At 45.0% G+C, this 26620-nt stretch overlaps 1 protein-coding gene and 1 long non-coding RNA gene across 2 annotated transcripts; one reads left to right on the top strand and one right to left on the bottom strand.

Annotated features, from left to right (window-relative positions):
* The first annotated feature begins 1123 nt into the window (after positions 1–1123).
* Positions 1124–26620, top strand: LOC125925559 (uncharacterized). Its single transcript, XR_007458873.1, has 3 exons — positions 1124–1527; positions 2446–2566; positions 25477–26620. It is a non-coding gene; the product is annotated as an uncharacterized LOC125925559 (long non-coding RNA).
* Positions 5109–12301, bottom strand: CCDC190 (coiled-coil domain containing 190). The gene is made up of 4 exons (XM_049634604.1): positions 11573–12301; positions 6582–6705; positions 5744–6311; positions 5109–5547 (listed from the first exon to the last, which is right to left on the bottom strand). Exons 1-4 carry the CDS (start codon positions 11757–11759, stop codon positions 5431–5433), a joined length of 996 nt encoding a protein of 331 aa, XP_049490561.1. The 5' UTR covers positions 11760–12301; the 3' UTR covers positions 5109–5430.

Raw genomic sequence — 26620 nt, 5'->3', positions numbered from 1 at the left:
TTCTTTTTTTTTCCTCTGGCACTCAGCAACATCTCTGGGAATGCCTTCTAGGGAATCGTATCAGTCTAATAACTAAACCCCTGGTTCTCAAGTTTAGGTGCTCAGACCTCCCATCTTCCTCACGAGGGAAGGTCATTGGTGTACATGGAGTCTAGACTCTTTAGACTCTAGACCGGACTCCAGGCCAAAACTCTAGAACAACTCTAGACCCAGGTTATTGGTGGCAGAGTCACTGAAGGCGAGTATTTTCATTTTCTGTTTATTTTGAAGAAGTCATCTTACGCCTTGGGACTGAGCTTGAACTGCTTCATGCCCAAAGCCTTTCCCAACCCCAATATCCTATGAAAAGCTCCAGGATGAGTATAAATAAGATGGTTATTTCTATTTTATCAAACATAGGCTTCTTTTCTTTGTTTCTTTGTTTTTTTTAGTGATATTTAGGTTTAAACAGTAACGTGGGGGTGAGCTGTAGAACCCTTCACCCTAGGGGTTCTGATCACTCTAAGTCGGATTTCAGAGAGTGTGAATTATTTCCTGAGTGTGGATCATTTACAGCCTCTGCAGGGCTGCCTCTGGGGCAAAAGCATAGTAGACATGGCTGAACAATTATTGCTTGTTCTCTGTTTTTTAATGTTTATTTATTTGTTTTGAGGAGGGGGGTGCAGAGAGAGGGGGAGAGAGAGAATCCCAAGCAAGTCCCTCCCTGTCAGCCCAGAGCCCAACATGGGGCTCAAACTCACAAACCATGAGATCCAAGAGTGAGATGATGACCTGAGCCAAAATCAAGAGTCAGACATGGAACCAACTGAGCCACCCAGGTACCCCAGTGATTATTGCTTATTTTCTATACTGAAGGAATGTCTGTTGAGAATCAGTTGTAATAGGAAAAAAGTTTATACTTTTAGTTGCTCAGATAATTATGAATGAGTCTTGAGTTCAGAATTGAGGTCCCTGTTGTGTTTTTAATATAGGGGCTTGTCTCTTCTTGGGTCATGGCACCAGTAGTTAGCTTCTGCCCCCAAACCAGGGCGTTACGGGCAGCAAAGCTCAGATCTGTCAGCGTTTCTGCTCATGAGGGTCCCAGCTGACCTGGTAAGGGACAGGGTTGGGACCATGAGATCACATGTCTTCAGTTTGCCAGTAATTCCTAGAGGAGCCCAACTCGCTGGTCTCTTTCCAATTTATAGCTTTCCACCCTTCCTATACATGTTAAATACCACCCATTTTAATCCAAATTTTATTAATCTCGTTTTCCTTTAATTTTAAGACCAAATTATATCTATTTTTGCTTTCACTTCCAGATGGACCTGGATGAAGACACTGCTGAAAATTTTTACCAAATTTGCTAGAATGTGAAACGCGTATTAGGTCGACTGTTCACATCTCATATCTGAAACTGAGGATGAAGCTCCCTGAAACACCGCCACCTCCCACCCACATGCCGAGAGCTGCCATGTTAGTGGGAGCATTTGTAGTGAACCAGCCCAGGTGCCCTGAGACCATGGGGCACCTGGCTTTCACGGCCAGGTTAGAAGAGTGTTGTGTGTGAGTGTTTGTGTGAGTGCGTACCCCCTAAGAAAATGAAGGAAAAGTCTTTAGGGAAATTATCTTTCAAATATGAATGCTTGCACATATTCTACAACATTCTACCTAACGTTTTATGTAATAATGTTAAGATAACTGTTGGAATCGCTTATTGTTCTGCTCATACCATCCTATTTGCTAGGGCTTAGCCCGAAGGGGGGAATAGGCTGAAGCCCCAGTGATGGCCATGTAGGAGCCTACTTCCCACTTCTGGTGGCTTCTCCAGCACTGTCAGACCTCCTCCTGCAGTCTTAGCTTTTATCCTTTGCTTTTGAACATATCGTCTGTTGTCTCATTTCTTTTGCCTCAACATGCACAAATAGTCCTCAGCAAGAGTGTTCAAAATTTCCGAGTAGTGGGGCACCTGGGTGGCCCATCCGGTTGAGTGTCCAACTTTGGCTCAGGTCATGATCTCACAGTTCGTGAGTTCGAGCCCTACATCGGGCTCGCTGCTGTCAGCGCAGAGCTCTCTTCGGATCCTCTGTCCTCCTTGCTCTCTGCCCCTCCTCCTCATCCTCCTCTCTCTCCCAAAACTAAATAAACATGAAAAAAAATTCCCAGCAGTGAATTGCAGAATTATACATCTTTATCGATAGCTTGCCTACATTTTCTCTTGTCACACACTTTTGGAATAATATTTTATTACAAATAGTTTTGAGTTGAGAAGCCCCATGCTAACATTGGGTTTGATTCCAAGCAACGTGTGTTAAGTGTGTTTGGAGTCTTTGTATGTATAGTTGCACGTGTTTTCCTTTTCCTGGGAAGGTTTCTTCCTGGCCCAGCTTCGTGGTGCAACTCGAAGGGAATTAAACTTGAGCAATTCAAAGTAATTGAACTGATTACATTAAATCTCATCCACAGTTTCTAAGTGATGCAGCTGTTGGGACCCAGAGCATGTTCGCAGCGGGGGCAGGACGATGGGAGGACTGGTGCCTAGTTCATACAACATCTAATTAAGGAAATTTTCTCCTATAAGTCTCAGGTGAGCCACATCCCCAGCCCCATCTGAGATGAGGTTGTGTAATAAGCACGTGTGTTCCTTGTTGAATGTTTCTCAGCACGATGCTCTTCCATGTAAAGTAGACTGAGAAATCCCAGCTCGATGACGTGTAACCATGGGATGGGGTGGGGTGGGGGGCTCTTCTCCCGGTAACTGCTACCAGCTTGGCTTAATCCGACCTCAGTCTGATCCGACAACTTCCGGTCATTTCTGGTTTACAAGTTTCATCTCTGGTAGACATTCTTCGACCACATTAGATATTATCACTTTGGGTCCTCGTCCGATTTAAAGTCTTTCTTCCCCACCCCAGTGCAGCTTGGGCTCAGCACAAGTGTGAGGTTGGACCTCCCCTGTCTCCCTCCTTCTGCCCTCAGTGTCTCAACGCCTGCACAGGGCTGGGGTCGGGTCGGGTGAGGGAAGGACTTGGCTCACACATCCCTGGCTTCCCTTTGTTTTTTAATTTTTTTAAAAAATGTATTTTAGAGAGAGAGAGAGCGCTCATGAGTGGGGGAGAGGGAGAATCTCAAGCAAGCTCCATGCTCAGCGTGGAGCCTGAGGCAGGGCTCGATCCAACGACCCCGGGATCATGACCTGAACCGAAATCAAGAGTCAGACGCTCAACCGACTGAGCCACCCAGGTGCCCTGGCTTTCCTTTGTTTTTCAGCAGTTCTTGCTATGCTGGTGGCTGTTGCTGGTGATGTGGGACTGTTGACTTCTGTTTGGTTGGACTGAGCCTCTGCTGTCCTGGGGTTCTTGGTGTGGGGGTGACGCCCTCCAAGTTCTCCTCCCTTCGCCTTGCCTTTGGGGCTTTCACCCTCAGGGGGGCTGCTGCTCCAGAGTTACTGGTAGCAACTTACCTAATCACTGTGGGTTGTGGGGACCTTTGGGGTCCCTCTCAACAGCCTCCAGAACTTCGGGACCCTGGGTAAGAGGCTGAGCAACCACCTCAGAGTTTCCAGGTGCCTCTGCCTACAGGTGAAGCATGGATCCCCTGCCCATTGGATGGGTTCAGGTATCAAGGTGAAAGCCCCCTTTTCCTCATGGGGCAGGGGGGCTAAATGGAGAAGACATTCTCCTCAATATATCTCTAAATACATGAATGGATGTAGTAGAAAGTGTCATATTCCCTCAAAATTGAAGTACTCAGTTTTCCTTTTCACCATTTCTTTCTAATTTGATTGTTTAAGATTTTTATTTATAGGGAGAAAGTATTTCAAAGTGAAAATGAGGACACAAGCCATTGGACAACTGTGCCACGAGCCCCCCCCCCCCTCTTTTTGAGAGAGAAGTTAGGACAGGAAAGCAGCATCCTGGCCTTTGTGCCTCAGTCACACTCTGGAACGGAGAGAGTCGCTTGGCTTATCATGAGGCTCGATTTTCTTTTCTGTAAAACAGAAGCGGTCGTCTCACGGATTTCCTACCCTTCAGAGGGTTTTGCAAAGATTTAATGCAACGGTATATAGGTTGGGGTTTCTTAAACCCCTTGCCTGGGTTGCGACAACTAGAATTGTCTCTGGACACTGCCGAATGTCTTTTGGGGAGCACGTGTATCCCCAGCTGAGACCAGGGTATGAATGAGTGACTTCAGATGACTGGGTACAAGCCATCCTGGAGCTTGATATGCCTTGTGAAGCCCAGGGATTTCAACTGCTCTTCTCCTTCTCTTCCTCCTCCTCCTTCTTTTTTTTTTTTTTTTTTAAATGTTTTTTATTTACTTTTGAGAGAGAGAGAGACAGAGTACAAGCAGGGGAGGGTCAGAGAGAGAGAGGGAGACACAGAATCCGAAGCGGGCTCCAGGCTCTGAGCTGTCAGCACAGAGCCCGATGTGGGGCTGGAACTCACAAATCATGAGATCATGACCTGAGCCGAAGTGGGACGCTTAACCAACTAAGCCACCCAGGCGCCCCTGGAAATGCACAATTTTGTGGCAATGCATCACATGTCATTCAAAGTAGCGTGTCCAAAATACTGGCGTTAGAAGCACAGACAGATCCGGGCCCGTCAGGTCTATGAAGACACAAGCACAGTTATGAGGAGGCATGTGCAGAATGTTTATTTCTCGAGCTCACAAGACTGAGGTGTCCTTGGAGTGGCGGATTTGATGGCGTGTGGAGCAGAGGCTCAGGCTGGGGCCACCCTCCCGGCTGCCTTGGTGATGGCCCGTCCTCCAGTGGCTGAGCCAGAGAAAAGGCTCACGTAGAAGTAGGATAAGTCATTTTTGGAAATTCACCCTTGGAGGGTGATTGTAATGGAGACAGATGGGGTTTAAGCAGAAGACGAGGAGGAAGAACGAAGGAAGGACGTAAAAGAAAGGGCTGGGGGCACTTTGCAGAGGGGTTCTGTAAACTATGTGACCCTGTTCCTGCTAGCTTGGTCACGGGCCAGTGTGAATACATTCAGTATCCATGAATCGGTTTTGTCGCCCCGGCCCGCCTTCCTCCGTTGCTTTGCTTCTGAGAGAAACGTCAGATGTTAGAGGAAATGTAGTAAATTGTGTATTATTCTGTTATTAGGATCCAGAAAGTGTGATATGAGCACGTGGAAACGAGAATGAGAAAGCTAAAGTGGAGCCACGTGGAAAGGAAAGAGGTGAGGCAAGGACTTCCCGATGAGCCCAGGGCTGTGACAGGAGAGAGCAGGTTTTAATTATAGACCGCATGATGGTAACTGTTTCCAACTGAGTCCCTCTCCCCGCATGGATGTTAGATGTGAACTCGAAGAGAAGAGCTATGTCATTGTGCCAGAAGGTGGCACCATAAGAACTTCCTATAAGAAAAGGGTGGCCAACGTAAGCAGGACCCTTCATATTTTTCCTTTCGAAAAAAGTCTAGTCGTCAATGTAGATTCATATTTTTGATGACATCCGCAACATATACGCACCCCTTAAAGTGTTGTCAGAAGATTCATCTCTCCCCTCCTTTTTTGTATACTTGTATTGCTCATTCAGTGAGAGATTATATCCCTGTAAAAGGAAAAAAAAGAAAAACCTGAGGGTTTAAAATAAAATTGACATATATGTATATGTGTGTGTGTGTGTGTGTGTGTGTGTACCTATATATGTATATGTATATATACAATTACTTGAGGAATACATCTTTTTAGCAAGTTATTGTGAGGTTACACTAGGTGGTTAGAGAGGAAGGAAATTAGATGCTCACCCTGTTCTTACACTCCTGTCCTGTTCTGGGCTGTAAGGATTCCTTGTGCCCGAATATCTCCCCAATGCTAAGCAATCTCTCAGACTCCGGGGGGACCCTGTGCCGGAGGTAGTGGGCATTTCTGACCTTAGCAAACAGCTCTAAGAAGGTAGGTGTGAAGGACTCGCCTTTCAAGTTTCTTGCACATTCCATGGGATTCAAGGGACTTTGTTTCCCCGAATTGGGGTCTGGGTTTAGGCTGGCATCCTTTGGTCTGGTCTCATCCATGTGTGCTGTTCTACTTTCACAAAGTGGGCTGGAACCAGGGCCTTGGTCTAGGGTGTTGATGGAGACGTCTTGATGTTGACATAGAATAGAGATGCCCTTGTTGGAGTCTTTGCCTTTTGGTGGGCTCATGAAATCTTCTTCTTGGGCTTGTGGCTTCTCGGCTGTGAAGTGAGAAGCTCTGTAATTTTGAGATAGCGACTGCTCTTTGCTTTTCGTGGCGTCTTTGAAGCCAGCGTGATGGAAAAGAGGCATCTGGGACTTAGTTCTGTACATTTCTTGGGTCATGTTGGTGGCCAGCACTCTGGGGAAGGAGGTAAAAAGAAGAAAGATCTGTGAAAAACAACAAGAAGGCCCATATTTTGAGTTTTCCAGTTGTCAGACCACGGTCCCCTTCAGTTGGTATCGGCTGAGGTAATGAAGTGGCTGAGAAGGGCGTGGTCACAGAATGGGGAAGTGTCTTGTTGCTTAAGGAGAAAAGGCAACATTTTCTCAGGGAGGGGATGACTTTGGGAGGTCAGTTGGGAAGAGGGATTCAATGGCATCTCCATGAGTTTAGCAAGCATTCTCTTACCTAACGCTATTAGTGTGTGGACCTCCATGCTTCTTCCCTCTTGGTGGTGAGGACACAAGGACGTCTTCTGGTCTCTTCTGAATTCCATTCCACAAATCAGAGGAGAGCTTTTTCTTGACAATATCTGCTTTGAGTTAATGAATAAGTGTTATGGGTTGATCGTGTCTTCCCCAAATGTCACATGTTGAAGTCCTAATCCCCACAGCACCTCAGAATGTGATCTTATTTAGAAATAGGGCCTTTGCAGAGATAGTCAAGTTAAGATGAGGTCATTAGGGGGAGCCCTAATCCATAGGGCTGGTAGCCTTATAAAAAGGGGAAATTTGGACACAGACACAGAGGGAAGACAGTGTGAAGAGATGTAGGGGAAAGACAGCCATCGACACTGTAAGGAGAGAGGCCTAGAAGAAGTCCTTCCCACACAGCCTCAGAAGGAATCAACCTTCCGGACACCTTGATCTTGGACTTGTAGCCTCCAGAACCATGTGACAATAAGTAAGTCACCCAGTTAGTGGTTCTCTCTTATGGAAGCCCTAAAAACTAATCCAGTAAGAGAAGAAGGGAAAGGATGCTGGACTCTGGGCAAAGAAGGAGCATGTGAATACCCTCTGACCACATACACATAAGGCTGATCTGCCATGATGGATGAAGACAGAAAACCTTACAGCTATCCCCCAGTGTGGCATGACCTACGACATGTTAATAAGGATTTAGAAACACTGAGATCAGAGGTTTAAACCGGCTGTGGGGCCCGTGGAGGTTTTGCTTTTGAATGTTGTATTTGACAAGCCTGGTGTCTTCAAGGCAAAATAACTAGGTGTGAGCGATACCCAGAGATGGCGCCCTATTGTTTCATTCACCTCAATTATGTGACCTCCTTCTCGCCCAAACCACGAGCGGCAACTGCTGGCTGTGAGTAAGTGGGTTTTTCACTCTTGGAGTAAATGTTTCGGCATCTTGTAGTCATGGTCGCTGTGGAGGACCCAGTTAGTTTTCAAGACACCTCATGAGTCGCTCACTTGGGGTTGAAAGTCTTGCACTGGTTTGCTTTAATGGGAGTGGGTTCCCTGAACCTGCACTGGGGTTAGCAGGCACCGGGCAGAGGGAACATGTCCAGATGAGGGGACTAGAATTCACATTCATCTCCTAACACTGTTTCATCTTATCATTGCCTTGGAAGGTAGTCGAGACAAGAGACAGTCTTTTGTGAGCCCTTCTTCCTCCGTCACCTGCTTGCCTGTGTGCGTGCCTGCCTGTATGTGTGTAGGTCTGAACCATGTAAGAACTTCATCTATTTCCTATAAGCCAGGAGATTTTTAAGCTACTTCTCCCGCCCAGGACATTATTCTGCAGTTTAGCCCTGTTGGGCCAACAGGCTCAGAAACGAATGTATCTTTTCTCCAAAACTTGATCTTTCTCCAGGGTTCTCCTGTGGAGGCATGCCACCTGTATGCATCCAGCTATCCAACTCACAAGGCTGTTTGGATGCCTGCCCTGTGCCAGGCAATAGACTCTTGACTCTGGTTTTAGTTCCTCCGGGACGCATAATTAATCACAAAGCTCTGACAATTCCACTTTCCGAATATCGCAAAATACTTCTTTTCCTCACTTGGCCGATTCCCCAGTTTAGGCCTGGGCTTTGGAATTCTCCTAAACATTGCAGCCAGAGGGAATGTGTCATCTCCCCACTCCCAGATGCGATAGGGTGAAATCTAAACTCTTTTGGAAGACCCATCACCCTCTTCGTGATCAGAGACACTGTCTACATCGCTTTGCGTCTACACAGCGCCTCCCTCATCTTCTCCTCGCCCCTTAGCCTCCTCAGTACCGGGCTGTTTGTAGCAAGCCTTGTGCACATATGCACACGCGTTTGTACGTGCTCTTCCTTCTCGCAGGAGCGGCCTCACTCCACATGTGCTCATGACAAACCACACCCCCCCCCACCCCTTCATTCTCCCCCTCCTCTAAGATTCTGCTTACACTCTGCCTCTTTGGGGAGATCTCACCTCAGTTCCTTTGATAGACATAGGAATCTTCTTACACTCGTGTCCTACTATGCAAATAACTCTAATTTAGTAATTAGTATCTTGTATCATCATTTTTTCACAAGCACCGCTACCTTCCAAATCAAATGTGAACATCGAAGGGGGCACAGACCATGGTTTTTTGTTTTGTTTTGTTTTTTTCACATTTACATTCCTTCATCTACGGGAGTAGCTGTCACAGTGCTTTGTAAAGTCCGGTCCACGAAATACCTGTCCCAGAATAATCTGCCTTAGTACCACCTCAGTTGCGAATGTAGATTTTTGAGCCCGATTCCCAACCTGCCGATCCAAATCTCTACAGATGAGGGCTGGGAATATGCACTTTAGACAGTCCACCACCTGGCATATAGTTGAATCTCAGTAACAATTTTGGTGAGTGAATCATGGGAAAACACTGCCTAGTACAGTGCCTGATAAATACTGAGACTTAATATATATTATTTCTTCCCCTTTCCCTTAACTTTACCATCTAAAAGTCTGAGGATTAGAGAGGATATAACTTTCTGAAGGGCGTAGAGTTGGAGGCCCCTGAATCAGTTTTCTGCCTCCTGGTCCAGATTTTCCCCACACCCCCTGCCGCTGGGGCAAACTCTCTACTCGGCCAGCACAGCCACCTACCTCGGGGCCTGGCCTTTTGCATGACCAGCGCCCCCTCACTGAAAATAGGTATATGGCCTTCAGTGTCCTTTCTGAGAATGGAAGTGGGATTCAGCCAGATGGCTTCGAAGATTCTTTGCCAGCGTGTGAGCTCTTAGTCTAGTTTGTTGTAACCATTTAAGACAGGGAAATGGAAAGCGGAGAAGTTCAGCTGCTTGCTCTGAGTCATCTTTCAGACCCAACCTGGGCTAGAAATAATCCCCAGACCAGCTGTTTGGACATTACTCTTCACTCCTGTGTCCACATATTAGCTGTGTAGACCTAAACACGTTTACATTGATTCACGATGCCTGGTTTTCCTCTGGAACATGCTGCAGCATTTTCAGAGCTTCTGAGTTCCGGCACCTGCCTTCGGTGAGAAGGGCCGTAGTTTTGCCGAGCTGGGGTGGATCCTTTCCATGCTGATTTTTTTTTTTTTAAATGAAATTTATTGTCAAATTGGTTTCCATACAACCCCCAGTGCTCATCCCCACAGGTGCCCTCCTCAATGCCCATCACCCCCTTTCCCCTCCCTCTCACCCCCCATCAACCTTCAGTTTATTCTCGGTTTTTTTTTAAGAGTCTCTTATGGTTTGGCTCCCTCCCTCTCTAACTTTTTTTTTCCTTCCCCTCCCCCATGCATGCTGAATTTTGAAGTAATATCACAACCTAATTCTTTCAAGGATGGATGCGGTTTCTATAAACTACACAACGGTGGCAATTTTCAACAAAGCAGTAGCAAGGTTTAATCCTGTAATCATCTTTTATTGACTGATTGATTAAGGCCTAGGAGAAAACACTTATATGACACTGATTGTGTGTTTAGGTCCTGTTCCAAGTGCTTGCTGAATCCTCAGATAACTTCACAAGGTAGGGAACGTCTTTCCCATTTTACATGTGAGGAAACTGAGGCACAGACAGGTCCAGCAAGCCACCCAAGGCCTCACTGCTAGGAAGTGACAGAGTCAGTGTTTCAACCCTGACAGTCTGGGTCCAGAGTCTATGTTCTTAGCCACCATGTTTTTTTTTTTTAAGTTTATTTTTATTTATTTTGAGAGAGAGAGAAAGAACAAGAAGGGGAGGGGCAGAAAGAGGGAGACAGAATCCCAAGCAGGCTCTGTGCTGTCAGCACAGAGCCCAAGGGGGGCCCACACTCACAAACTGTGAGATCATGACCTGAGCCGAAATCAAGAGTCAGACGCTTAACTGACTGAGCCACCCAGATGCCCCAAGCCACCATATTTTAATGGGATCATTGAGAAGGGAGTTCTTCTTCTCAATTTTTACTGAATGGTGTAGACAGCTTTGGAAAGTCTGAGATTCTGGACACTGCCGTGTAGTCCTTCGTTCTGCGACGACCAGTAGCTACGAACTAGGAACTAGTTTTTGAAGTTAGTTACATTATTTTTGTTATCACTACTTAACACTATAGTCTCTGTGAACCAGATAGCCTTCTAAGTAATGTATACATTTGGAAGGGTTATTCTGTGGAGACTGGGGGTGTTTTGGAAGAGCAATGGTATCAAGAATGGGAGCACACAGCTTATAGGTAAAGAGACCTCTTTGGGAAAATGACAGAAATATTTGCCCTTTGGCTTATGGAGTCAAAGAAAACACAGTACCAATACACCACAATGGCTTATTTGAAATTTTCTAATCGAAGCCAGATCTGCAGGCTCTAGTGGGAACACACGTTAAAGCCCAAGAAGGGTGGTTGAGAAGTTCCTTTTGCCCAGAAGGCAAGGAGGCCCTCCGTGTCTCCAACATTGAAGAGTGTTGAAAATGGCGGAATGCTCTGTCCTCAGCCCTCTCGGAGGGCGGCCATCAGTTCAAGGATAGCTGCTTTGTGGTCGCTAAGCCCGGGGGTCTTTTTTGGCTGTTTTCACTTCCCTTTCCTAAGGCGGCTTGCGCATTAACAGTTGCTCAATCCATGGTTGTTGACCAGGTGTAAAAAAAAAAAGAGGTGAAACCAAATCCACCCAGATGTAGTGAAAGGACAGAGGAAGGAGACATAAGAAAGAAGGCAATGAAGAACTTAAGCGAGGCAGAGCTCATCTGAAACACAGAAGTGACTGGAAGCCTGAGAGGTATTAGCTCAAAAAGGCTTGTTGTGTGAGCCTCTCCAGCGAGCTGTGTACATGAGGAAGGAGGGCTGTGGAAGGGAGGGCAGCCTGAAATCCAGGTCGGGTCAGGGTCTTGCTTCCTTGGGATTCAGGCCCCTGAGAGAGCCCTCTTAGGAGGTGACGGTGTCACTCTGGACTCAGCCCGATGGCTCGCCGCCCTGCCTTTCCCCAGAGCCGGAGGCCTCACCTTCCCGCAGCCTCTGCAGTTCTTTCTGGAGCTGTCTCTGCTCGCGGGTCAGCAACTTCATGTGGTAGAGGCAGACCCGCTCCAGTCTCTGCAGTCTTTGGCTGAGCCTGGCGTCGGCCTGCCTGGCGTTCTTCCTCTCCAAATCGAAGTGCTTAGACAGAGGCCCCTCGACCATGTGCCTCTCCATCCTCTTCCCGATCTAGGGGCAGTAAAACAAGATTCTCCCAGGCCCCGCGATTCACCCGATAGAGCAAGATGGGGACCCAGACCCCTGGCTTTCAATCAGGTTTCAGCGTTTGATGAAGTCACACCATTGGGAAATTTTGCCCTATCCTAATGGATTCTGAGATTGAGGGCAAAATCATTGCTCTGAGGCTCAGTGTCCTTGTCAATAAGATAGTGATAGATGATAGGGTCCCCCAGGGCCCCAGTCACACTGCCGTGAAGATCAAGCATACGAATAACTCTTTGGGAAAAAAATAGAAACACTTTACATCTGTAAGGCATGATGCCCCCAATAAAAGAGATCCTTCTGTTCCTTGAAGCCTCCCCAAAAAGCCTGCTCGGGGGTCTAGAGAGGATCTGGGACTTAGGCGGAGACATTCTGGGGCCCCTTCTGTTCATTCATTCACACATGCATGGGTCCACGCAGCCTGTTAGCCTACCAGGTGCTAGGTGCTATGCTAAGTGCTGAGGATGGTGGTGACTGAGTCACAGTGTCTACTCCCAAGGGGGCTTTCAGACTTGTGGCTGTGGAATCCAAGGATCCACACCAAATCTGAACAATCAACATTTCGAATATGGGAAGGGTCGGGACCTACTGGTCACAAAACGGTGCAGGCATCCCAGACCAGCAGTCTGGGCACTGGTGAGACAGCTTGGGTTGGACGCCCTCACCCGTCTTTTCAGAGCCCCATGGTCTCTGCCCTTCTTGTCCCCCGATCCCCAAGCCCAAGCTGCTTCCTCCTCTGGGGAACTCTATCGCACACACAGGCTGGACACACCTTCCTGGCCTTGGAGTCCTTTGCAATACATATTCAGTGCTGAGGGCACAATATGTGCCCAGGATATAAATGCATCGCTATCGATGGAGCTTTGGTGATAATAATGCAGGAGAAAGCTTGGCGTTGAAAGGGAGGATAAGGCCAGGGCCCAGGAAAGACCCGTTAAGACAGCTTGCTTTATAGTCTAAGTGTAGACTGAACTTTAAACAAAGGACGGGTGGGTGGCACTTACCTACAAAGCCAGGTTGCTCACCGGGAGAATGCTGCTTGTATCTTTTGCGGCGTGAGGCTGAGACTGGATTAATGCACTTGTTTTCCTTCAGAAAATTTAGGAGTTTGGTGTTGAGGAGGGAGGAGGGAGAGGCCAGGCGGCGGGGGGTGGGGGGGGGGGTAGAATGTTTGAATACGCTTTAAGCTCTCTCCCATGCCACCTGCCCTACACGAGCATGCTAACTCCCTGGACACGGGCACCAATCCCAGTGCTCTAAATAGCTCTGTGAGTTAAGGAAGCCTGCCAGCTTCCAGCCCTCCCAGAGCGGGGCCCACAGTGCTCCTTCTGGGTTGTGTCCATGGGAACCAAGAATGAAAGCAGAGAGTGTCTTGCTGTACTCACAGTCTCTCTCCTTCCCCGCCCCCCCCCTCTTTTTCCTCCTGGTTTGCCATACCCTCCCCTCCCCCCACCCACTACACTCCTTCCTGCCTCTTGGGAATCACGCTCCCAGAGAAGGCACCCGGTTTTGGTTTTGGCTTTTGCCTTGGTCAGAATGTGCACATTTTGTGGCGAGAGTCGTGAATTGTTTCTTTCTGCATTGTTGCACACCCTGCTGACTTTTCTCGGGCTTCTACGCGTCTTGTGTACTTCATAGCTTCTTGAGATTTTCAGCTGTGACCACAGAATTAGGCAAACTGAACTTGAAGTTGACTTCTGTCATCAGAGTTTGGAGAGCTTCGGCAGAAGGCCAGTTGAACTACGGGTTGTAGAACAGGATATTAAGTGGGATTTTTACTGTTGCCGGGGGCGGGGGGGGGGGGGTTTGCTGGAAAACAAGAGGCACTCCTGTGTCAGTCTAAAGAGGACTGCCAGTCCTAGGACCTGTCCACCCCCCCTTCCCCTCCCCCCCCCCCAGCTTGCTGAGAGGAACGAAAACAGCCCTATTACCCACAGTCATCACCTAGCAAACAAGCTATTATGAAGAGATTACTGGGGACAGGGGGAGGGAAAGGGGAAAGCCATTATTCTCTCAGCAGGAGGTAATTCCCTTCCCATCCCTTCCCATGAGGTAATTCTCTCACCTCCAGAATTTAAATGAAGGCGCTGGGGCTTCCAAGAATACCAACCTAGAGCTTAGAGTGCCAGCAGGGGAAGAGACTGGCAGCTCTCTCCCCAGAGGGACTCGATGACCCACAGAACCTCAGAAATATTCCCCTTCGCTGCCGCCAGGGCTGATGATGGTGAGGGATTTCTTAGAAAAGCTGGTTACTCCGTGTCATCTTGAGAGAGAGCTGAGAAGGGAGGCTTGGAGAGATAATCCAAGGCTGGAGGACAGGAATGAGCCTTAGTGTGGTGAGTGTGCAAGGGAATGGTGGCCAAACCCATCCTAGCTCCCCTTGGTCCTTTGGGAGTGCCAAAGAGGACCTCGGCAGCTTCCTGGCTCCACGTGAAGGGGCAGAGGGGTTATAGAAGGAGGCAGAAACAGGGGCGCCTGGGTGGCGCAGTCGGTTAAGCGTCCGACTTCAGCCAGGTCACGATCTCGCGGTCCGTGAGTTCGAGCCCCGCGTCAGGCTCTGGGCTGATGGCTCGGAGCCTGGAGCCTGTTTCCGGTTCTGTGTCTCCCTCTCTCTCTCTGCCCCTCCCCCGTTCATGCTCTGTCTCTCTCTGTCCCAAAAATAAATAAAAAACGTTGAAAAAAAAAATTTAAAAAAAGAAGGAGGCAGAAACCATGGAAGACTCTAGGTCAAGTAAGGTAATACTTCACCAGAGCGGGTATAGAACCACACGCCGGGCCAAAGGAGCAGGGACAGAGAGAGCTGACTGAAGGTGAGCTTCCTCATGAAAATACATCTTAAGAGCAGAGCACAGCAGGAAAATAGGAGCCTCACAGGTCAGGGAAAGACTAGTAGTGCCTCAGCACCACCCAAGCAGCCGTTATACAGGAAGAGCTCTGCCTCTTCTGTTCCCCTTTGACCCCTCAACCTCAGACGGGTCAGATATTGAGAAGACAGGGAGGGGAAGTATACAAAACAAGACCATGTTCCTCGTGCCACCCCAGGGGTTGGAGAAGGAAGACTGGTAAATTCTCTCCCAAGTCCCTTGGAGTCTAGTGAGGGAAGGGTTTAGATTGCATATGGGATTGGAACTTCAAAGTGGACTGGACTTTTTATAGCCAAAGTGGCCAGAAATGTGGAGAATCTGCCCATGATACCATTGAAGGGCAAGAAAGGAAAATCAACAAAGATAGTCACTGGAAATGTAAAATTGTCGTTCCCAGATCACATCTTGCTGTCACCACTAGAAAAAGGGGCAGTTTCAACTGATCATTTAAATAGTTATGATTAAAATAAATTTTACAGAGTGTATTTTATTTATTTGCATTCATGCACTTTTCTGTCTCTCTGCTTTATGTGGAGGTAGCATCCTTTTGTAGTAAAACACATCTGTGATCAAATAATTCTGTTATTTATTTATTTATTTATTTACATTTATTTATTTATTTTGAGAGGGAGAGAAAGCACAAGCAGGGGAGGTGCCAAGAGAGAAGGAGAGAGAGAATTCCAAGCAGGCTCTGTGCTGTCAGCTCAGAGTCTGACACATGAATCATGAGATCATGACCTGAACTGAAATTAAGAGTCAGATGCTTAACTTACCAAGGCATCCAGTTGCCCCTAGTTCTGTCATTTAATACGATGTATGACTTTGTTCATTAATTTGTCGTATTCCCTGGTTTCCTCATCTGTGAAAAGGACTAATAGTGTATGTTCATCATAGGACTTCTAATAGAATTGAATGAAAGAAGAAATGAAAAGTGTTTGTGCATAGTAGATATTCAGTAGAAGTTAGTTCCTGGTTTCCAGCAAAGATGGAGTAGCAGGAACTGGATTTACTCTTCTATATGAAACAATGTAAAAATCAGACAAAATTCATGAAATGATTTTTTTGTTCCATTGGACATCAGACAGATAGGATAGCAGTCCCTGAGAGAGCAGAAACAAGCCAGGGATCTTTATTATTGCCAAGCTTACTGCTGGAAAGAGTTTGCAGGCCACATCATAGGAATGGGCAGACAGGCAGTGGATTCCCTGAGTTGAGGAGACAGAGCTAGAAGTCCAGTAAAACAAGGCAGCTAGGATCAGCAGGGAGGAGTACCAAATTCAAGAAGCTCAATGAATCCCAAGCAAAAGAAACACGAATAGAATGACTCCAAAGTATACAAAATCTAACTGCTAAAAAAAAAAAAAAAAAAAAAAAGTAATAAAGAAAGAGAGAAGACAACATTTACCAATATCAGAAATAACAGAGGGGACATCACTACAGACTCGATAGATAGTAAAAAGCTAATAGAGTATTATAAATAAGTTTACACCAACAACCTGACAAACTAGATGAAAAAGACAAATTCCTTGAAAGACATAAAATGCCAAAGATCATTCAAAGACATTGATCAACTAAATACCCTCATACAGATGAAACAAACAGAATTTGTAGTTTAAACCTTCCCACACAGTAAACTGGGCAATTCTACCAAACATTTGGGGAGCAACTAATACCAATTTTACAGAAACTCTCCCAGAAAATTGAAAAGGAGGCATTATTTTTATGAGGTTAGCCTAACCTGGATACCACAACCAGAAAAAGACATTACAAGAAAAATGAACACTATAGAACAACATTCTTTAAAAAAAATTTTTAAAATTGTTTATTCCTTTTTTGAGAGAGAGAGAGGCACAGAGCCTGAGCAGGGGAGGGGCAGAGAGAGAGGGAGACACAGAATCTGAAGCAGGCTCCAGGCTCTGAGCTGTCAGCACAGAGCCTGACGTGGGGCTCGAACTCCCGGAGTGTGAGATCCTGGCCTGAGCTGAAGTTGGACACCTAACTGACTGAGCCACCCAGGTGCCCCAACATTCTTCGTGATCATAAATGTAAAGGTCTATCTTATCAAATATATCAAATATATAAAAAGGATAATTCATTATGACCAAATGTGGTTTTCCCAAGAATGGAAGGGTGATTAACATTGGAAAATAAATCAATGTGAATCATCATATTAACAGACGAATAAAGAAAAGTATATAATTAGCTCCCTCGATAAAGAAAAAGGATGACAAAATCCAAAATTCCTTCTTGGTAAAATCTGTTAGCAAACCAAGACTGAGAGGGAACTTATTCAGTCTCATAAAGGATAGCTATGAAAAGCTGATAGCTAGCAATCGTGCTTAATTGTGAAAGATTGAATTCTTTCTCATAAGATCACAGACCAAGCAAAGATGTCTACCTTCACCACTTATATTCAGTATTTAGATTAAATTGAAGTTTTAAAAAGTGGCAAAACCATTCTTGGTGATAATACACAGCAATTGAAACTTTTAGGCCTTGCTGCTGGAAATGTAAAATTGTGTAACCATTTTGGAAAAGAGTTTGGCAATTTCTCATAAAATTTAGCATATACTTACATAAGACCCAGCAATTCTACTCCTAGGTATTTAACCAAAAGGAATGAAAGCATGTACCCAGAAATAAAAAAGCCAAAACATTGTTACATACAATGACGTGAATAAATCTTCAGACATGATACTGGTGAAGGAAGCCAGTTACAAAAGACAAAATGATTCTATATGTTTAAAATATCAGGACAGATGCAATTACTCTGTAGTGACAGAGAGTAGATAAGTGGTTGCCCAGGTTGAGAGGTGTGGATGAAGACTGATGGCAAAAAGGAATGAGGGAACTTTCTGGGGGAGATAGAGGTGATTATATGTTGCATGCATTTGTCAAAATCAATAACCTGGAGACATCAACTGTGAATTTTAAAGTATATAGATTATACCTCAGTAAAGTTGATTGAAAAAATAACGAATTTCAACTTGTCAAAAAGATTCAGGAGGCTTCTGCTTCCACCATGAAGGATTGAATTCTACGGGAATTGCCCTTCTCCCTTAAAAACCTGGAAGACTGAACAAAATATATAAAGCGACTGTTTTCAGACATTGGACAGACAATGCATGTTTGTGATCCCTCTGAGATAAGATACAAACAAGGTGAGCTCTGTACCTGCCCTAAATTAGTGCCTAGAAGAAGTTTTCAGGCTGTGGTTCAGGAAGGGGCAACCAAGACAGAGCCCAACTGTCCCTTTGAGTTGAGCATCCAGACAATGGGGTTTGGGCAGGCTGCAGAGGGTGAAGGTACAGAACAGAGTACCAAACAGGACGTAAATACACGGGAGGGGGTAGGAGGTCCAGAGATCTGCAGAGGGGTCCCTTCGAGTCTTTGGCAGAGTATTGATCTACTTATGCAAGGATAAAATGTCCAACAAAACTGTGGATTAACAAATAAAATGGGGTATATTCATATAAAAAGAACTACCAACACATGAAACAGCATAGATTAATCTCAAAAACATTATGCTAAGAGAAAGATGCCCATAGAAAAGACTAAATCTGGGTGATTTCACTTATAGAACATTCTAGGAAACATAGACAATGTGATAGAAAGCAGACAGAGGCTGCTTGGAGCCAGGGTGGGGAGCACAGATTGACTTGAAAGGACAAGAGAAAAGTTTTTGGGGGGTCCTGGAGATGTTCTAATCTTATAAAAAATATTGATTGATTGATTTAAAAAGAGAGAGAGCGGGGGAGGGGCAGAGAGAGAGGGAGAAAGAGAATCCCAAGCAGCCTCTGTGCTGTCCCTATGGATCCTGACACGGGGCTCAATCCCACGAACTGTGAGACCATGACCTGAGTTGAAATCAAGAGTCAGATGCTTAACCGCCAGCGTCCCAAGATGTTCTAATCCTGACTGTGATGCGTTTGCATAAATATTTCATTCATCAGAACTCCTCAAACTGTATACTCAACATAGGTGAATTTTATTGGCTGAACATTCAAGTAAAGCTGATTTTTCCAAGAAGAAGAAGAAGAAGAAGAAGAAAGCCACAAGAATCCTTCTGAAAAGGCTCTACGGACCAACTGTGTTTGGAGGTGGTTTAGGCACCTTAATTTTCTGTCCTGAAAATTAAGAGGGAAAGGATCCAGCATCTATGCTGTCTTTCCTGTACAAACTGTATTTTTAGGACACTGAAAGAGTAGATGGAGGAGAGGTTTTCTAGAAGGTTTGCAGCTACTTGCTCAGAAGGAACGAGAGCAGTAAGAAAACAATTGCTTTTAAGTCTCTGTTGAAGTCACAAATCTAGGCAACAGTCCTCAGTGGTTCTAAAACCTTGGCTGGAAGGTCGAGGGGGGACTTCATAATGGAGGCATCAGCTGACACACTTTGAAACCATGGTTTAATCTTAGAGCCGCTAAACAGGGAAAAGCAAACCTTTTATTCATCATGAATACGCTGAAAAAATTCACTTGCCTCAAATATTCTGAACTCAAACCCAATCAAACCTCTAGGTCTGACTGACAATTCATAGCAATGTGAAGAAATTAACCAACAGCTAGAGAACACCAAATCTAGAATGTGGGTCTTTCTAAAGAATTATCTGTTTCGTTTTGTTTTTCTGACAAGCGTATAGCAAGGGGAGAAAAAAATCAAGAAAGGGCCGCTTCTAACAAAATCATCTTAAGGGAAATAACAACCGAGGCGATGTGTGGACTTCTTTAGATCCTGATTCCCACCAACCAGCTGTGAGAAACCCCTGTGGGACAAGCAGGAAATGTGAACAGAAAATGGGTATTAGAAGAGTTAAGGGGTTTTGCTGATTTGACTGGTTGTGATAATGGCTTGGCTCTTATGTTAATAAAGTCCTTATCAGTTCGAGGTGCATATTGAAGGCTTTACAGATGAAAAGACATGAGATAATATTTTGTATCTGTTCTAAAATACACCAGTAAAAATAAAATCCTAAAACTAGTGCCTAAGTGTGTGCATATGTGGGAAGAGCGGACACGAAAGTGGCAAAAATGCTGCTAATTATTGAAGCTGGGATGTGGGCACGAAAGGGTTTATTAGATGAGTCTTTCTAATTATGAACATGTTTTAAAATTTCCATAACAAGTAGTTACAATTTTTTTTTTTTTTTTGAGGCAGCCAGATTGAGGGGAAGACTGACTATATTCAAAGGAGTGATAGGTACACTTTTAGCTGAGTTTTATTTTTATTTTATTTATTTATTTATTTTTTTAACGTTTATTTATTTTTGAGACAGAGAGAGACAGAGCATGAACAGGAGAGGGTCAGAGAGAGAAGGAGACACAGAATCTGAAACAGGCTCCAGGCTCGGAGCAGTCAGCACAGAGCCCGACGCGGGGCTCGAACTCATGGACCGTGAGATCATGACCTGAGCCGAAGTCGGACGCTTAACCGACGGAGCCACCCAGGCGCCCCTTAGCTGAGTTTTAAACAGCAATAACGGAAATCAGAAAACCGTGGGATATCTTCAATATCCTGAAAGAGAACATTATCAATCTGAAATTCTTTTTTTTTTTTTTTTTAAGAGAGAGGGCACAAGTGAGCTGGGGATAGAGAGAGAGAGAGAGAGAGAGAGGCGGGGCTCACCTGGGTCTCGTGTTTTTACTCAAAGCGGGGATCGTGCTCACCCGATGTGGGACTCGAACTCACCAACTGTGAGATCATGACCTGAGCCAAAGTCAGATGCTTAACGACTGAGCCACCCAGGCACCCTCAGCCTAAAATTCTATACACAGTAAAAGATATTTTCAGATGAACAAAACAGAGAATTTGTTCTGCACTAAATAAGATTCTAAAGGATGTACTTGAGGCAGAAGGAAATGTTCCTAGATGTAGGGCCAAGATTCAGGAAGGAATGAAGGGCAGAGTATGAATATGTGGGTACATCTAAATGAATACAGGCTCTATAAACCTGAGATTTGGAAAATAAGATATGTAATGCACAGTAGTAAAGTATGGGGCTTTCAAAGGAGGAGGGTGGTGACATGTCCTGAGTTTCTTCCATCGTCCAAGAGAAGAATAAAAACACTTATTAACATTACATACCTGTAAACTAAGATTCATGTTACCATGTCTGGGATAACTACTAAAAGGATTAAATAAGAGAGTATGATTTACAAACTGGTACAGGATAAGAATGCCAGTGGAAAAAACAGTCTAAAAAGGGAGAGAGAAAGATGGGGAAAGAAGAATGTATAAAATAAGGTGGAAATTTAAGTCCAAACATATATCAGGAATTGTGGATACAAATGACTAAATGCTCTAATTAAAAGACTGAGTTTTGTTTTTGTTTTTTTTTTTTAAAGAACGCTACTGGCACCGAAATGGTTATAAATCTAAATACAAATGGAAATGAGGAAATCATGTGAAATTTCTCTATTAAATTAAATGATGGTTACTGAGATGATCCAAATATTTTCATATTGTTCCCCCGAACATGAACTTGATATTTATAAGGTGAAAATTGAAATAGGTATAAGAAAAAAACAGACACCCAGAATCACAGTGGAAAAGGTTAATTCGCCTGTATCAGTAATTAACAGAATCAGTTAAGAATCAATAAGGACATGGGGCATTGGAACAACACAGTGGTAAACTTCACCTTATGAACATATAGAGAAAATCACCTTGCTGTTAAGAAAGGTTCCCTGGGGTGCCTGGGTGGCCCAGTGAGTAAAGCATCTGACTCTTGATTTTGGCTCAGGTCATGATCTCTTCGTCCGTGGGATTGAGCCCCACGTCAGGCTCTGTGCTGTCACTGCAAAGCCTGCCTGGGATTCTCTCTCTCCTTCTCTCTTTGCCCCTCCCCCAGTGGCTCGCGCTCTCTGTCTCAAAATAAATAAACACATAAAGACATCTTTTTTTTTTTTCTTAAAGAAAGTTTCCTGGAAGCTGTCACAAGGTACTTCTGCTTATACCTGACTTGTTGACTTGAACTTGAGCTAGCTTCAAAAAAAAGACTGGGCAATGTGGCTTTTGTTTGTCTGTTTTTTGTTTTTTTTGTTTTTTTAATGTTCACCACACTTAGTATGTGACAGGCTACAATCAAATAAGCACTGCTTGGGGCAAACGTTGTTCTAAATGCAAATGCAAAGCCTGAAATCACTGGCAGTGCTCTCTTATAAGGTGGTTTATCCAGATGGTCAGAATATGTTAATATGATGTTTTTTAGATGATATTTGAAACAAGGCACCATCACATGCATGCATGCGTTCTTACAGAGAAGTTCAAAATCCCCCCATGTGTTTATGGACACCAGTCTGGAAACACCTGGGTCAGGGAATGAGGCTCACACACAGATTTTCAAGATACGGCCCCGGCCTCGTGTCCCGCTCTCCCACATCATCTCCTGTGCTGTTGGCATTTCTGCAAAGACTACATGAATTCCTGAGGCTCCAGGTCTCTTGCTGGCCCTTTTCTCCCTCCCTTGGCTCTTTGGAGGAATAGGAGCTTGCCAATGGGACAGACGGGCACCCTTATCACCCCAGAGGGAGCTGGGCACACTTTTCTCTCTGCTCCCTTAACGTATGTAAAACATATAGTACATTCGACATTATTATTACCACTATGTTATTATTATCACAACCCCCAACAGGGACCGTTATTGCACTGCAATTTTTTAAAACGTCAGTATCCTCTAGCTATTTATTTCTTTGTCTGTCTCTCCCACCGGTGTGCATACTCCTTGAGAGCAGAGACTTGAAAAAAGTTCTTGGTCTCTTCAGCAGGTAAGTGTTCAGTGCGTGTTTGCTGAATTAAAACTTCCTTAGGAAAAAAATACTCAGCAAGTTAAATAATCTTCCCTGGAAACTTACACAACTCAACCTTCAAATTTTCCTGTTAATTAATAACCAAGAGGATGTTGGGGCTTCTCTTACCACACTGAAAAGGGGAGAGTGGTTTTTTGTAAGAGAATGCCAAATGTCTTACTAACATTTCGAGTGGGGAAGACTGTAGCCTACGGGACACATCCGTGCTTGTCATGGTTATCTCATATTATTGAAACTTGACTCCTTTTCCCCTTTTGTCTCCACAGCTGGCTCATTCTCGATTTATAGATGAGCTTCTTGTCTTTTGTCTTCCCGTGTTATGTTGGAACATTCTGTGAGCTTGTTGGCCTTCCAAGCACCAGCAGCCTTCACCAGGGAGGAAGGGGTACACTGAGGTGCCTAGGACATGTTTCTTTGGTGGGGATGGGGTGTGCTAGGAGAGTGGGCTGGCCAAACACCTCTTTGTTTCTGGTGACGAGGCTTCAGCCTTCATCACACAGTGATAAGGGCAGCAGCCACCCTTATCAAGGAAAAAGTACACAGAGTTATTGGACCAACACGCTCCTAATCTCCCCATCTGTTTCACGGGTAACTTTACATGGTGTGTGGCTCTCCATAGTGACATAATCCTGTAATATCCACCCCGCCTTCAAAACTAAACATCTACCTCTCCTCGGGTGCTCTGAGCGTTCAAGAGGGACTGTATTAGTCTCCAGTCCTGCCATAGCAAAGTGGGCAGTTTAAAACAACAGAAATGTATTCCCTCCTAGCTCTGGAGGCTACAAGTCTGAAATCAAGGTGTAGACAGGACGTGTTGTCTCCTATGCTTCTGGAGGAGGAGTCTCCCAGCTTCCGATAGCTCTGGACTTGACTTGTGGCAGCATGCTGCTGCTTTCCGCCTCCATCCTCTCCTGGCTGTCTCCTTTCTGTGTCTGTTTTTATGTCTGTTCTTGTCTTTTTGTATTCTTTTTTAAAGGACTACTTATTTTTGAGACAGAGAGAGGCAGAGCGTGAGCAGGGCAGGGGTAGAGAGAGAGGGAGACATAGAACCCGAAGCAGGCTCCAGGCTTCGAGCTGTCAGCACAGAGCCCTATACCCGGGGCTCGAACTCACAGAGTGTGAGATCATGACCTGAGCCAAAGCCGGACACTTGACTGAGCCACCCCAGTGCCCCAATGTTTGTTCTTGTCTTAAAAGGACGCTGGTCACAATGGATTAGGGCCCACCTGATTCTGTATGAACTCATCATTTTAAATTGATTACGTCTGCAGAGACCCTATTTTGAAATAAGGTCACGTTCACAGGGACCAGGGAAATCCTATGGAACCCTTTCTTTTGAGTTCCCTTAATTTTTTAGTTCTAATTTTTGCAAATAGATAATTTGTATATGTATAGTTTTAAAATGTTTATTTATTTATTTTTGAGAGAGAGATAGAGAGGCAGAGAGATAGAGACAGAGAATCCCAAGCAGGACCTGTGTTGTCACTGCAAAGCCTGATGTGGGGCTCGAACTCATGAATGGTGAGATCATGAGCTGAGCTGAAATCAAGAGTCAGACGCTTAACCAACTGAGCCATCCAGGTGCCCTGTATGTTTTTTAAAATAAAGGCATTGCTGTCATTAAAAAATTTTTGTTTAATGTTTATTTTTGAAGGAGAGAGAGACAAAGTGTGAGCGAGGGAGGGGCAGAGAGAGAGGGAGACAGAATCCAAAGCAGGCTGTAGCCTCCCAGCTGTCAGCACAGAGCCTGATGCAGGGCTTGAACTCATGAGCCGTGAGATCATGACCTGAGCCAAAGTCAGATGCTTAACCGACTGAGCCACCAAGGCGCGCCCCCCCCCCCCAAATTGCTGTAATATTAACATTTACTATATTCACTAATAGGAGTTACGCTATTTTAATGACCCAACATATCCTGTTAATCTATTAAAAAAATTTTTTTACATTTATTTATTTTTGAGAGACAGAGTGAGACAGAGCACAAGCAGGGGAGGGGCAGGGAGAGGAGACACAGCATCCGAAGCAGGCTCCAGGCTCTGAGCTGTCAGCACAGAGCCCGATGCGGGGCTCGAACTCCTGAGCCAGGAGATCGTAACCTGAGCTGAAGTCAGACGCTTAACCGCTTAACTGACCGAGCCACCCAGGCGCCCCAGTCTACCTTGTCCCCATTACTGATTCCTCTTTTCCCCTTGAACTGCTTATCCATTACTAAACCCTCTGTACCCATCTGTTAGAATACCTCTTGCTTCCATTTCTTCCTTAATACTCACTGCCATCATGCTTTTGACTCCTAAACCATGATAACGGACTCCTAACTGATTTCCCAACCCTGGTCTCTCCTCATACCGTTGGATTAGTATTCATGTAACCCCATTGTTTAAAACTTTTCTAGAATATGTCTTTGATGAATGAGAGAAATGCTTTAACTTGGGAGAACTGGAAGCTTGACATGGAAACAACTCTATAGCGTGGGTGATAGAAGGGTTCATGTTCTGTATGTCTTACCAATATGGCATCAGGACGCATAATATCCACAGCAACGAGCACAATGATCTCCAACATGCCCAATCACCCAAGAGAAGTCAGATTTTGACACTCACTACTTACAAACAGAGATAATAGAGCTCGTATAACTTAGATATTGAATATTGATATAAAAGAGATTTTTGTAATAATATTTAATATTTGGTAGGTATGAAATGAAGATCTACTTTGTGCAGAAAATTTGGAAAATTTTGTCGGTAAAATAGTGGAAAAACGTTCTGTGGGCTCATCAACCTATTAACATTTTGAAATGCTTCTGTCTAGTCTTTAAGGAGGAAAAGTGTCTAATGAGGGCGGTTTAATGAATGTCTAATGAATGTGTAGTCTCTCTCCAGGCCACCACAGACCTCCTTACCCCTCTTATTATCCCTACCTCTTCAGTCTCGAACTATTTTAACTTAGCCAATACATGCTTATTCCATGTTCAATGTTTTCCACACGTTCTTTTCTCATGTCTAGGAGCTGAGTTGAGGCTTCTTCTCCCCAAACCAAGCTTCAGAGGAATTGGGGTCTTGAGGATTTTCCAAAGCATCTTGAATCTTATGGCGCCACCTGCTGGAGAGAAAGGAAGTAAGGCGATTGCAAACTAGCAGCACCCGGGAACCTTCCCAGAGGAGATCTTCAAGAGTGGGGGGCAAGAGCACGAGAGAGGACGGTTCTGGCCATTCTCCATGGAGACCCACAGGCATCTCTGAACATTCTGACCTGCCTTCTTGCTTCTAGGAAGACGAGTTCAACTTTGAACTCAACTACCCTGTGCAGAGAGGCTGATGTCCCTCTTTGTATGATCCCATCTGACCTCGTCCCTGAAATGGACAAATTAAAGACATCCTTGGCTTCCAAGATCTATTCAACTTCCCCTTCATTGAGAAGAGAAACCTGGGAATGGCTTCGCGGATGCAAACAATTGAACTGGAAGCTCCCGGAGGAGAGTGGAAACGACCACGGAAGAGTATCAGTGGCTCCTCACATGCAGAAGACCGACATTCCTTTCAGGCTCTTCCCTGTACGTCTCTCCCTCTACTCCCATCCCCTCCTCATTTCCTCCATCTTTGCACTGGATGGCGGTTCACAGGCTGGGTTATTTATCCAAAGAGGTTACTGTTTGAGAAGCTAGAGTCCTTTCTTGAGATTTGGCGCTTCTTGCCCTCACATCCACTCCCTTCTTAAGGAGCCCCAGAGCCAGGGATTCTGTTCCTGCCCATGGCCACCCATTCTGAAATTCTGTCACTGCCACTATCAAGAAGTTTCCTCCACATCAACTGTCATTCTTTGCGGGTTAGTTCAACACACACATGCACTGAGAGTTACGCTGTGCTTAGTAGTTGGAGAGCTGTGGAGAAGGTAAAAATAATTCTTGCTTCGAGGAAGTGAAAAGCAGGTTGAGGGGAACTAGTGGGTAGAAAGATGAAGAGATTCCAAAATTGAGTTTGTTCCCCTTTTTAAGGTATTCTCTGTACAAAAACAGGTCACATGTTTGGGAAAATTATGACCAGAGAGAAATGACTTCAATAAAAGGCCATCTGTTCTGGAATCAGCAGAAGCATCTGAGTTAATGTGGGGACCATTTGTAATTAAAACCAAGAAAAGAAGAAGTCAGATT

This window comes from Panthera uncia, chromosome F1, assembly GCF_023721935.1.
Source record: "Panthera uncia isolate 11264 chromosome F1, Puncia_PCG_1.0, whole genome shotgun sequence".
Taxonomy (NCBI): domain Eukaryota; kingdom Metazoa; phylum Chordata; class Mammalia; order Carnivora; family Felidae; genus Panthera; species Panthera uncia.
This window is presented reverse-complemented; position numbering and strand designations above follow the sequence as displayed.

Excerpts from the sequence above, each read along its gene's own strand:
- CCDC190 (XM_049634604.1), bottom strand. The coding sequence starts at position 11,759 with ATGGAGAGGCACATGGTCGAGGGGCCTCTGTCTAAGCACTTCGATTTG. Across the intron at positions 6,706-11,572 it reads ACTGCAGAGGCTGCGGGAAG|ATATTGTCAAGAAAAAGCTC; the intron begins GTGAGGCCTCCG and ends AACTCAAAGCAG. Across the intron at positions 5,548-5,743 it reads GACAGGAGTGTAAGAACAGG|GGATATAATCTCTCACTGAA; the intron begins GTGAGCATCTAA and ends TTCCTTTTACAG.